General features: G+C 43.6%; 2 protein-coding genes across 4 annotated transcripts in view; both read left to right on the forward strand.

Annotated features, from left to right (window-relative positions):
- The window catches only part of tnc (tenascin C), a 33231-nt gene extending 23232 nt beyond the window's left edge, over positions 1–9999 (forward strand). The window contains exons 11-23 of one of the 3 annotated variants that reach the window (XM_027010842.2): positions 16–291; positions 3075–3347; positions 4332–4454; positions 5072–5215; positions 5582–5701; positions 6035–6178; positions 6571–6701; positions 6957–7089; positions 7562–7713; positions 7827–7923; positions 8121–8282; positions 8617–8780; positions 8897–9999. In XM_027010842.2, the coding sequence (XP_026866643.2) occupies positions 16–291; positions 3075–3347; positions 4332–4454; positions 5072–5215; positions 5582–5701; positions 6035–6178; positions 6571–6701; positions 6957–7089; positions 7562–7713; positions 7827–7923; positions 8121–8282; positions 8617–8780; positions 8897–9007 (2030 nt within the window). In that variant the 3' untranslated portion in view covers positions 9008–9999. The remainder of the gene's footprint in view (positions 1–15; positions 292–3074; positions 3348–4331; positions 4455–5071; positions 5216–5581; positions 5702–6034; positions 6179–6570; positions 6702–6956; positions 7090–7561; positions 7714–7826; positions 7924–8120; positions 8283–8616; positions 8781–8896) is intronic. The other 2 variants (XM_027010843.2, XM_027010844.2) reach the window with 2 other exon arrangements.
- Positions 10000–10757: 758 nt separating this feature from the next.
- Positions 10758–12955, forward strand: si:ch73-195i19.3 (beta-1,3-galactosyltransferase 2). Its single transcript, XM_027010871.2, has one exon. It carries the CDS (start codon positions 10960–10962, stop codon positions 11929–11931), a length of 972 nt encoding a protein of 323 aa, XP_026866672.2. The 5' UTR covers positions 10758–10959; the 3' UTR covers positions 11932–12955.
- Positions 12956–12985: the final 30 nt, after the last annotated feature.

A 12985-nucleotide genomic window follows, 5' to 3' on the forward strand; every position in this document is an offset into this window, starting at 1 on the left:
CTGTTTATCACCCAGACGATGAAAAGCCCCTGGTGGGCAACGTCACCATCTCAGAGGTATCCTGGGACAGCTTCAATATTTCCTGGGAACTGGAGAGAGGGGAGCTTGAAGGCTTCCTGGTGGAGTTGGTGGACCCTGACGGCCTCTCTGAAGGCCAGAACCACACCCTGAGTGGACAGGAATTCAACTTGGCAGTCTATGGCCTCTCTCCCAGCACCTTCTACAGGGTCTCTCTGTATGGGCTGTACAGGGGGGATCTCTTAGAGCCAGTGTTTGCAGAGGCCATTACAGGTACCGTCGTTCACTAGATGCTGGAGCGTCTGGTCTCCTTCTAGCACCGTTTCCTTGATCCATCTTCCCTACAAATTAACATATTCTCAGGAAGCCACTCAGTCTAATTCCTTTTACCTGTGTATAACATACTGGATACAATCTAATATTTTACCATTTAATATTTCATGCTACAGCAATTAACCTAGCAATGTGAACTAAAAAAAGCATGCATAAAATAGACCTATATCCAGTCACACTAAAATAAGATGCAAAAGCGCTTATTCAAATGATTGTCCTCAAAAATTGTATTACCACTTTTTTTGGCTATTAATGGGGTTTTCACTGAAAAGTGGAAACCCACCCAGATTTTTGATGTATCTGCAGCTACACGAACAATGCAGCCTAGGTGAGCAGAGCTTTTTCCAGCTCTAATCCTAATGTTTTAAGGTTCCAACGCACACTTCTATAGCCACATACGTGCTGGAGCATGCTCACACTCGACGCACACCTGCAGAAGCATAGGCTAATGGACCCTCCACATTCTGACGTGTCTTAACACAGTCAAAGCCTGCAGGTGCACAGGACAAACCCTCTCTATGATCACAGCCTTTACACATATTTACACATATCAGCCAAAGTCAAGTCAAGCTAATAAAAGCCTTTTATTTATAATGGGCTGCAGTCTACAATGCATGTTGTAAGCATGCCAGTGCACGGTGTTTTGCATTTAAGTACTAACAATATGGCGGACAAAGCTTGACTTTCCAAGGATGGAAGATGAATATATTTCCAGCAACACAGCTGTGATGGCGCCACTGCCCACCACATTATGTGTTGACGCTGGCCGTTAGCTTCCAGTCGTAGTTTCGCCTTTTGACTGGTTACTCAGCGAATAATACTGCCTACTGGGTAGCAAAGGCCTGCCAGGGACGTGATCCCAAGGAGTTTTTGTCATTTGTTGTGAAAGATCTCGTCAGTATGCAGACCCAGTTTTCTAACTCCGCCACTGCCTTCATTCCCAAGCCTCACTTTCACACATTTTCTTGGCATTTATTAAGCGGCTGCTGCAGGGGAAGCAGTGGCGGCAAGACTCTCAAGTATGCATGCTAATAGGTGAAATGAAAAAGGCAAACTGATTAGACTGAAATTAGTCTAGCTGCTAAGCATTATTCACCCCAAAGCACGCCCTTTTAACTCATTCCTGTAAATGTGCAAGAGTGAGTTAGAGAATCAATGGCCATGTTCTTAGTGGAAGTGTCTGCTGATATTTAACTACACCAGCCAGGCTATAAGAACAGGCAGAGAAATAAGATGCTCTACACAGCCCATCAGGTTAGTGAGCTGAGCGATTTCTGATCCAGCATTAGCGCCTGCGGACCTCAGTTCTGCAGGTTAGCTGGCGAGCCTGGTTCCTCCCCCACAAACAGACAACTCTTTGTCTGAGCGGAGACACTTTACAGAGACCAGTTCGATGAACGCGATCTGCAGTTACCAAGTTAGCACTCCTAAAACACCCACACACAACCCCCCTCCCCGACACTCCTCCTAACAGTCTCACAAGCTAGCGCTCTATGCTAATGAAGAGTGACAGCTCCACAGGAATTACGCTCTCATTTCCAACCACTTCTCCTCCTCACAACAAATAGCTTGCGAGTCTCACGTCATCTGTGACCCGAGAGGAAGAAGAGGTTCAGTCCGGTCAAGTATGTTGAGGCCCCATCTTTGCTGAACTGAGCGGATAAGTTAAAGCAGCTTCTGAATAATGGGTCTGGTTTAGGAGACCAGTGGTTTTGCTAAGCGCTGTGTTGACTCGGTTGGATGGTACTCTGTTGGTGTCATCCAGCCATAGCTGGTCTTCTTACCCTTGCCTTCTTCCACAAGATTTTTCCCTCAATTAATAAGAGGCATAGTACAGACAAACATCAGCATATATTAGTGCTTTCAAGCATTTGCTTATATATTGGTCCAGTGGGGGATGGTGTTTTTGCTTTCCAAACATTGCTGCTCTCAGAAAGACCATGCTTATATCGAGAGGTGATATGGTTCGTGAGACAGTGAAATGTTTGTGGGTCAGGTGGCGGTACTGTTATAGCACTCTATATTTGTCTGACATGGGAGATTAACCTGCCAGGCTTCTCTTGAGGATGATGGTGAGTCTAGTAATCCGTACCAAACAATACATAGAGATGAATTATGGATTACTTCAAAGGATATTTTGTTACACACACTTTTTCTTTGTCCATTCATGCATAGAAGAAAGCTTATGGTAAGCTGGAAAAAAAAGTTGTTCCACAGATCAAACTTCATGTGGTCATGACCTTAGATGACTTGGAAAACAGCAATTGTACAGACTTTGTCTGTGTCTATGGCTAACCACATTTACGTGGTGGTAATGACATGACATGTTTTAGAAAACATGATCGTTTTTTGATCAGATCAGCCGGAAGGGTCTAAAAATATTCTTAATGTTATGTACTTGTATATCACATTTATTACAGCATGTGTATCACATTGTCTCTGAGGATGCTTTTCTGAAAATTGTTCAATACATTCATGCTTTTGAAGCTTTTCTCTTTGCATGTTCTTCTAATTACAAAGTTGTTCAGTGGCATAACAGTGTTGATGTCTGCACTCACAGAAATTTACACCAAATAACAATTCACCCAATTAAGCATGCACAGTGATTAAGTGTGGTCTGGGCCTTGAAAAAATCTAATCTGCTCCTGCTGCTGCTATAACCAGTTGAGAATATGTTTGGAGCCCACAGAAGGGAGAACATCTGTATTGCTTTATCCACCTAGAAGCAGAACCCGAGGTGGAACATCTCTTTATCTCCAATGCCAAGCCGGACGGTTTTACGCTGGAGTGGACAGCCCCAAAAGACATCTTCGAAGCATTTAATATCAAAATCACTGATTCGAGCGGATTAGGCCAGTCAAAACTTTTGAGTGTGTCTGGCGAAAAGAGATTGGAAGAAGTCTCTGGTCTCACTGAGGACACCGAGTATGAAATTGAGCTCTCTGGGATAATTGCAGGACGGAACTTCCAGCCTATTTTGGGCATGGCTCAAACAGGTATTTGGACATATTTTGTACAAGCAGTCGCTGCAAGCCAGCAATGGCAACACCTTGACCTAATCAGTCCTTGTTCGGTATCTCTTCACAGTGTTCTATGCTTCTCACAGAACGTTGTCAACACTTTAGAGGTTTTGTCCAAAACCTAACCTTGTTTCTGTAGTGGTTTCTTCACATCACCAACAGCTGTTGCATACATTGTATTTTTCGCATACCAAACCAAAATGAGCCTTGCGTCAGGTGCACATCTGTTTGTGTGTCGTATCTGTCTTCATGTCATTTCTTTTCCTAGTCCTGGGTTACACTAATGACCACAGGCCCGCAGGCTAGTGGATAAAATGGCCAATCCTAACCACAGTTTAGAATCGAAATGGGGTTTGAATCCACAGAGTTGTTGATGAGACTCAAACATACTAAAATCTTTTTCCGCCTGGCATCCTGTTGCTTTTTTCTCGTCACGCTCTCTGTTGCTCTCTCAGTCTTCCTGCCCTGTATGCCTTTCGCCGGCTGTCCTGTTGGCCAGATTAAACTGCTCCGTGTTCGTCCTGAATGTGTGCCTGTCTCTGCTTCTCCGGCTCTGTCCCTGGGGGGCCTCTCTTTCCTCTCCAGTCTCACGCTGGCATGTCTCACCATTGTGCCGCCGTAATGGGGGCAAGTTAATCTCCCTGTGTCTGTCACACAAGATTCTGTGGTATGGCACTGACAAATGGCTACAAGGTCTGTATTTTTTTTGTGTGTGCTTGTCTCCCGACGATGTTTTTTCCTGTCTTACCCTCTCGATGTTAACCTCAATCCTCTTATCAGTTGTGATTATTTTAAGAAGTGTCATACCCTGCTTAGCACTAACATCTCACTTTTGTGCATTACTGTACAGGCTGCTTGGACTTGCTCCAAACACAGCTGTCCAGCATGTGTCGATACAGACTCTAACGCTTTGTTTTTTGCCCTGCTTGTTTTGTCTTATGATATGGCATCACCTGCAAGGCCTTGGAACACCAAAGGGCATTCGCTTCTCTGATGTTACCGACACCTCAGCTACTGTTCACTGGACTGTGCCCCGTGCCCGTGTGGACAGTTACCAGGTCACCTACGTGCCCCTCCAGGGAGGTAAGTGTTCACTACACAGCATAAGTGTTCTGCCTCACTGCCTTGTGCTATTTGGCCTTCCACAGAGAATCGTATTTTCTAAAGCATAAGCGCTTCTCCACGTGAGGTTTGGTATAAGCTGGGCTAATAGAAGTGCTAGATTCAGATCTGCAAACTCATCTCGGATCAGCCTTTTTCTCTGCAGCTGTTGCAATTTAACACAAGAAGCTTACAATATTAGACAAACTAGTTTTATCCACTTGACTTCTGTTAATGTGGAATTTCAGGGTTTAATTTGTTTGTGTGGGATTTATGAAGTTCAGTTTCTTATATAAGAAACTGGCATGATGTGTGCAAAAATGTTAGGTCCTTAAACTCCCACACAGTTACAGAGTGTCCTTTTTGGCCAAGATATTATCTGCTCAACGTTTCGGATCATAAGAGGACACAAGCGCATCCTCTGTTGTGAGCCTTAATCCATAAAATCAGCCTGTTTTCCTCATCAATTTCTTTCTCTGTTTGCAGCCTAAAGTCCTTACATAGTGCTGCCCTCTTGTGACAGTTTGCATCAAATGCATGAATTAAACACCCTCCATCGCAAAAAATAAAAAAAGCTGGATATCTGTCGCCCCCTCCAGGCAGTCCGATGACAATTACAGTGGATGGTGGAGAGTCCCAAACTGTACTGTCCAACTTGACCCCTGGGGTGACCTACCAGGTGACCATCACGGCTGTGAAGGGCCTGGAGGAGAGTGAGCCAGGCTCTGATAATGTTACAACAGGTACAATATTCACACACCCACACGTGGGTTTGATTTGTCTCACTACAGTAATATATTGGAGTATATCAAAGTCATAAAGGTGATAAATGAAAAGATCAATCTGAAAATAAAAATAATAAAATCCTAAATCAATAAAACAATCAGCTAAAAGAGTTACAAACTTTAATTACAAAAATTAACAAATGGGACTAAGAAGTCCAATCTTACATTTCTAAGTGTTACACAATACCTTGCACTATAGAGGTTGTGCCAGCAGCAGATATATCATCTTAGAACTTGTTTTACTGCTTTGCCATTTTTAGATGTGCAGTTCTGGGAACTGATGTATGTTTGTTTGTGTGTGTGTGTGTGTGTGTTTCCTATCAGCTCTGGACAAGCCTCGGGGTCTCATTGCCGTCAATGTCACAGATACTGAGGCGCTGCTTCTCTGGCAGCCTACCATTGCCACGGTGGATGGATACGTGATTACCTACAGTGCAGATACTGGTAATGTTATACTATAGTTCACACCTGCGTTGGCATTCCCATTGTAATACATGGAATTCCATTCTAATAGATAGAATGCAAGCTTGCCAGGCATGCAGGATCACTACAGCACTGTTTAGTGTTTGAGTTTACCACACCTGAGAACCATTGGCTAATTACCAAGTCCTTTATTGTGAAGGTAAATGCTAAACTGTGCAGTATATAACCGGCAAGCCCCTGAGTTTATATAAATGGAAAATGTAATTCCTCTGGGAATTCTGTAGTGGGAGTTAAATTTCAAGCTCAGTTAAATCCTCTCTTTGATCACGGCACTTGTGTGTTTTGCTTTTGTAGTTCCCCCAGTTATGGAAAGGGTGTCTGGAAACATTGTGGAGTTTGAGATGACCTCTCTCAACCCTGCCATGGACTACACCGTTAAAGTCTATGCAGTGAGAGAAGCCGCTAAGAGTGCCGCCACCACCACAGAGTTCACCACGGGTAAAACACACACACACACACACACACACACACACACACACACACAAGCACAAGCACCTGTGAGAACTCAGGGTAGTGCAAAGAAGAAAGATAATCTTTGAAAACACGTGCTACATTTGTAAGTTATATAGCCATTCAGATTCACTTATAAATGAATTTATCCACATGGCTAATCCCTGGAATGGAATGCCAACATTTGGAATGTATTTTGCCATGCCTTTTTCATTTTCAGTTTACTTCTAGATCTCATTGAGCCCCATGTTAATTCAGGCTAAATTATGACACACTTTGCTGCCTTCGTTTCCCCTGCGTTGAGGAAAGTGTTACTCTATCTTATGCCAAGATGAAGATCAGGTATGATGCCAGTCCCAAATGTGTGTCTTCTCCTGTAGCTGTGGATGCACCTCAGGACCTGGCAGCCAGCAACATCCAGACAGAGAGTGCCATGCTAACATGGAGGGCACCACGGGCAGAGATTAATGGCTACATCCTCACCTATGAATCTGCAGATGGTACAGTCCGGGTCAGTGGAACACAACAGCAGCCCATCTGGTGATGTCTGAGATTCAGGGGTGTTCTAGTCCAGAGAGATTACAATATGTACCCAATATTTCAGAAAATTGTTCTCCGATGTTGTTTCCCAGTTTCACTTTGACAAACCTAAATGTTTAACCTGTTTAAGTTTTTAAAAATCGGATTTTTATAAGTCACCCAGCGATACCCAGATGGTTGGGTTGGAAAGTGCCATGCTGTAGTTGACTGTGGTGTCCTGTTACAGGAGGTGGTGCTCAGCCCTGCGTCAACGTCTTACAGCATGGGCCAGCTCAGCGCCTCCACCCAATATGCTGTTCGCCTGCAGGCCATCTCTGGGCCCATGAGGAGCCGTATCATCTCCACCCTCTTCACCACCAGTGAGTCAACCCCCACGTGCCTTCCTCAGAGACGAAACAGTGAACACGCTTGTTAATGGCCACTTGATGCATCCATCCCTATTGGTTACGCTGAAAGCTTTCAGTTGTTAGAGCGTTCTTTGAGGTCTTAGATATGCATTGCTCAGAAAGACCTGTGCAAGCTCAATTCATGCCATGCTGTTGGAACAGTAAGACCACTCCAGTCAGTACATGGCTGGTTCTGAAGCCATTTAAATTAACTGATGGATTACCACATCGCTGATTACTACATGCTAACTGTTATGGCACGTCATCAGATCCAAATGTCTATTTGCCCTCTGAACTCTGCAGTAGAAAGCTGTGGACTAAAGATAATATACCTTTGTTGACATCATGAAATGTTGTTCATATTGCTTGATGACACATAATTAACTCTCTCTCTCTCTCTCTCTCACCCACACACACACACACACACACACACACACACACACAGTCGGAGTGCTGTACAGACACCCCAAGGACTGCTCGCAGGCTCTGCTGAACGGAGACACCACCTCTGGTCTGTACACTATTTATCTGCGTGGTGATGAAAGCCAGCCCCTGCAGGTGTACTGTGACATGAGCACAGATGGAGGCGGCTGGATGGTGAGCACACCGTTTGCTAGCACTGATTGATCATATTGGTCCATTTTATGAGGAATGTAAGACACACTCAGGGGGTTGTGATCAGGTGGAATTAACCTGGTATTTGGCTGCAGGTATTTGTCAGAAGGCAAAGTGGTAAACTGGACTTCTTCCGCAACTGGAGGAATTACACTGCAGGCTTTGGGGACATGAATGATGAATTCTGGCTTGGTATGGACCATATAAAAATGCCTGCACAGGAAAATCAGCAGCACTGAATTACTGAATGTTTATTTTCTGTCAAAACCATGGCATGAGCCATAATATAATGCACTGCATGTTGGTGGACACAATATAACACGGTGATATTGAGATGAAACTCTTACCTCAAGGGTTTAGATTCATGTTGTTCTCCTTGTTCCGGCCAGGTCTCTCAAACCTGCATAAGATCACGTCTCATGGCCAGTATGAGCTCAGGGTGGATCTGAGAGACAAGGGCGAATCTGCCTATGCGCACTATGACAAGTTCTCTGTCTCAGAGCCGCGCAGTCGGTACAAGGTCCATGTTGGTGGCTACAGCGGTACTGCGGGTAAGCCTCCATTATAAACATGCATTCCGTTTAACACACATGCGCAGAAGTTTTGTTTTTACATGTGAGCAGTAATGGGCACCACAGTACCTGAAAATATATAAAGACTCAGTTTCACCGTGGACTGTAGGTTCTGTTATATTTTTTTTAAGTAGAATGCCATTCAATTAAATACAAAATAAAGAAATTCCACAGCAAAATCTGTATTTATTTGCCTCCTGAATGGAATCGTAGTCAAAGGAGTATAAGTATACTGAGGGATTAGCCCTTTTCTGTGTGTAATGATGATCAGTTTCCATTATAATAATTATACTTTGGTGATCCTCTTTCCCAGGTGATTCAATGACCTACCACAATGGCCGTCCCTTCTCAACTTATGATCACGATAATGACATTGCGGTCACAAACTGTGCCCTCTCATACAAGGGAGCCTTCTGGTATAAGAACTGTCACCGGGTCAATATCATGGGAAGATATGGGGACAACAGCCACAGCAAGGTATGACATGTGAGACATTGCAAGTGCTCATCATCGGAGCAGCCCAGATGGCACAGGGATGAGGTAGAATCCTCGAGCCCACCCATATTAGCACTTATGCTTGTCTTTTTCTGCAGGGCGTGAATTGGTTTCACTGGAAGGGTCATGAGCACTCCATCGAGTTTGCTGAGATGAAGATCAGGCCGGCCAACTTCAGGAATTTTGAGGGCAGGAGAAAGCGGTCGTAAAGCAACTGCGTGCACACACGTGCGCGCACACACACACACACACACACACACACACACACACACACACACACACACACACACACACGCGCGCGCACACACACACTCTGTCATCCTGCCCCTATTGCATCAGCTCAACTCCTTCAGTTACCAAAGCTCTTGGCAGAAGGATGGACCACGTTCTCTCTCTCTCTCTCTCTCTCTCTCTGCCCCTTTGCTTTTTGCTTGTAGTAACCCAGTTTAAAATAGCGTCTCCAATCCCTTGTTCCCTGGTCCTGTGTGCAGTACCAGTTCCCCCTATCCCCACTCAGTGCTTAACCAATCAACTCTTAGACACTCCAGTGCCGTGCCAATGTGTCCTAATAACATGCACCAAAGACTGCCGTCAGACTCTCCGTGCCACACATCTGAAGCGACAGTGGTGGGAGGCGTGGCCCTGAGTCTCGCTTGTCACTGTCAACTCTGAGAACAAAATATGACATCTTTCTCCGTAGTCCGTCTGGCCATGGTGTTTCCTGTTTGGTTTGATAAAAGAGGGCTGATTGTATGCATGTGGTCTTGTCCACTGTCTGGGAACTCTACAGTGGTTTGCATTACAAACGAACAGCCTTTCATGTTTCAGTCATCCAGCAGGAAGGTCCAGAGCATTTTTTAAAATCTGTATTATTCTGTGTGATGTATCATAACTACTCCCATCTTCCCCTTTCACCCACCCCTGCCCTGCCTGGTGGCATGTGCGGCCCATTGTAAACATAGCTGAGAACTACAGTGATGACACAGCTTGGATTTCACAATGGACTGCTCCACCATCATCCACTTTTGTTTGGTAAATGTTTAGCCTAGTGCACACAGCAGTAACGTAATAGCGCCCAGTGGATTCCCGCACAATGTACATTGGATTCGCTTACGAGAGTACAGGGGTTCATTCTGTGCTGGTGATTCTGCGGTACTGTAACTGAACTGATTATAAGTTTTATTTTTATTTTTGTCAATTGTTCAAAGGTAAATTGACAACAGGCGCAAAAGTAAAGGCAGGACCTATATCAGTATATGACTGAAGTAAGCAAGCTCATGTTGGCCAGTTATAAGAACATATAACGATTCAGAGTCATAAGGTAATATTGTTCAACAGATGATTACTTTAAAAGGCCATTTTCATTGTTTAAATCAACATTGTACATTTATATAAAAGTATTGTACACAAAATGAATTAATATACAGAGTGAGTCTTTGTGTTCCCCCCCCAACATCTTCCCTGCTATAGACTAAACCACTGATCCCTATGGATTACCTGTGTAAATTAAGTCACTTGTTTGCTATTTGAATATTTTTGTTTGTTTGTATGTTTATCTGTCTGTTTTAAACTGGGTGAAAAACAGGTGTTTCTCTGTAACCCCATTACAATAAAATTGATTCCGTTTTTAAAAAAAAAAAACACGTTATAGTGATCATTTAATAAACTTCGCCTGTTTTATATGGAACGTTTTATTACCTTAAATTTTACAACAGAGAAAATGCTATATTACGTGAGAATGCAGAATGAATTAAGAGATGACTGTGCTGAATCCCACAGGAATTACTACACACAACCGCTTTTTCATCTGGCGTTTGCCCGGGAACTGTCGTTCGGCGTAGGGCGCTGTTCGTCAGTCCGAGCCTGCGAGTTGGTATGCTCTGCCCGGCGCGACGACACCGAACATGTGTATTTACGGAAGCTTTGGGAGTGGCCTGTTACTAGTTGCAAAGAGACAATATGAAGGTTAACAGGCTTTGTAAGGTCGGAAACGACTGAAAACTTACTCCGTTGGCTTTATGCAACAATGGTCTGGCACTCAACTCGAATCCTAAACCTAAAGATTTGCAGTCAGTGTCTAACGTTTGTATACGTTATAGGTTTGGCGCGCTAGTGACTTGGAAGTTTCGTTTCAAAGACTTTATCATCGTTCGTTCTAACGATGCTAAAGATTTTGAAGTGTGAGCTGCTTAAGTACTTGATGTTTGCTAGTATAACTGCCGTTTTAATTTATCTGTTTTTGAAAGAAGCACCTGGCCCTTCGAAGCGGCTGACTCCTATAAGAAAAGAGCTATACGAGGTCATCTCGCCGTCAACTTACAAACATATGCTCAACCAGCCCGAGCTATGCAAAGTGACACAGCCTTTTCTTGTGCTCATGATTCCAGTGACACAGGAAGACCGTCAGTCGCGGCTAGCTATCAGGGGCACATGGGGTCAAGAAAATGTAGTTCGACACGTGAACATTGCCAGGTTGTTTTTCATCGGGGAACCACGGGAGCCCAACAAAAGTCTGCAGCGGGATCTTCTCGAGGAGAGCCGGGAATATGGTGACATCATCCAAATGGATTTCCTGGATACTTACCATAATCTAACCATCAAAACGATGATGATGATGAACTGGTTGGCTACATACTGTACTTCAGCCCGATACGCCATGAAGATCGACGCTGACATTTTTCTCAACGTGCCTTATCTTGTAGAGTACCTTCACAGCCAGGCTGAGAAGCAGGATTATATCACAGGCTCAGTCATTACTGACGCTCGGCCTCGCAGGGATATACACAGTAAGTGGTACCTATCCGAGGAACTGTATCCCGAAAACAAACTTCCACCGTATGTGTCTGGAGCTGGCTATGTCTTTTCCATTGACCTGGCTCGGAAAATAGCACTGGCGTCCAGATTTGTGCGTCCGATTCCTTTGGAAGACGTTTATGTGGGATTGTGTCTAAATGTCTTAAATATCCGTCCCATATTCTCATGGACCCTGTTGCCTTACAGAAACCTGTTTGAGATCCGTCGCCTGGAGTACGACAGATGTACTTTTGCAAAACGCATAATCGTTACGGGCTTTAGACCCAGTCAACTTCTTAATATTTGGGACGATTTTCAGCAGGCTGGTTTCTCGTGCTGACGCAACAACACTGCTTATCTGGACAGGTCCCGGTTGTCACAACATTAAAAACTAATCTCAGTTAAAATATTCCATATTTTAATCATAGAACCTCAGGTCATCGTAATACACGTTGTCAAATTAATTGGACTGAATGATTTCCACTTGTGTGCCTTTTTACCTCAAGAGAATAATCTATTGAAAGCCTATAAAATAGTTTATTAAATTATTTATTGTTTTACAAGTTTTGCACAGCATTTTACCTCAGATAAAGATATGTTGAATTATATAGTATACATCTGGTGTGAGGATGTGGTGGTTGTCAAACCGCAGAATCTACAGTAGTTCAAAAAGGGGAAAACTTCTTTGCAACTGTGGATATCCAACAGGTGGAGGTGCTGTTCACTCAGAGGTTTTTATGTGACCACTTAAGATCAGGTGGGTGTTAGATTATACATGATAAAGTAGACGGCAAATGTATACGTTGATTGATGACATACGACTGTATTGTAAAACAGTTGCTTTATGATTACGTCCTCATATGTGTTCGCAGTTTAAAAAAAAGCCTACTAAGCAAGCTTCTACGTAGATTAAAAGATACAAAACTACGAAATATCTTGGTGGATTAGTAAAACCGCATTCACCGTCAGTCTGAACAGATGGCTATCACGCTCAGTCTGGGCAATCCGATGAGACCGTTTTTTCGTGTCAATGTCATGTTTCAATTACTTCTGTTGGGTTTTGTCATAACAGTAGTGTTGCAATTCACTTGCTCTCCTAATCTATTCTGGATAGCACAACAAATGTGTTTATTCTTGAGGTAGGTTTATCTTCTCTTTAATATTTCCTCCTAATCAGTTTCATACGGTAACGCAATCGCTGATCTGAAATATCCTAGAGTATTTATTTCACAGTTTGTTTGTTTCAGTTTGAAATAAAAATATTTTGCAAGCCACACATAAGGTTGTAACCAGTCAAACTGACTGGTAGTATAAACTGGCCGAGGCAAGTGCACCGAACCGAAATAACCTGAGGTCGCTACAAATTGTTCCTACAAAAACCTATCAAACACATT

The sequence above is a fragment of the Electrophorus electricus genome, chromosome 9 (genome assembly GCF_013358815.1).
Source record: "Electrophorus electricus isolate fEleEle1 chromosome 9, fEleEle1.pri, whole genome shotgun sequence".
In the NCBI taxonomy this organism is placed as follows: domain Eukaryota; kingdom Metazoa; phylum Chordata; class Actinopteri; order Gymnotiformes; family Gymnotidae; genus Electrophorus; species Electrophorus electricus.

Coding starts and splice junctions, on each gene's coding strand:
- si:ch73-195i19.3 (XM_027010871.2), top strand. CDS start 10,960: ATGCTAAAGATTTTGAAGTGTGAGCTGCTTAAGTACTTGATGTTTGCT.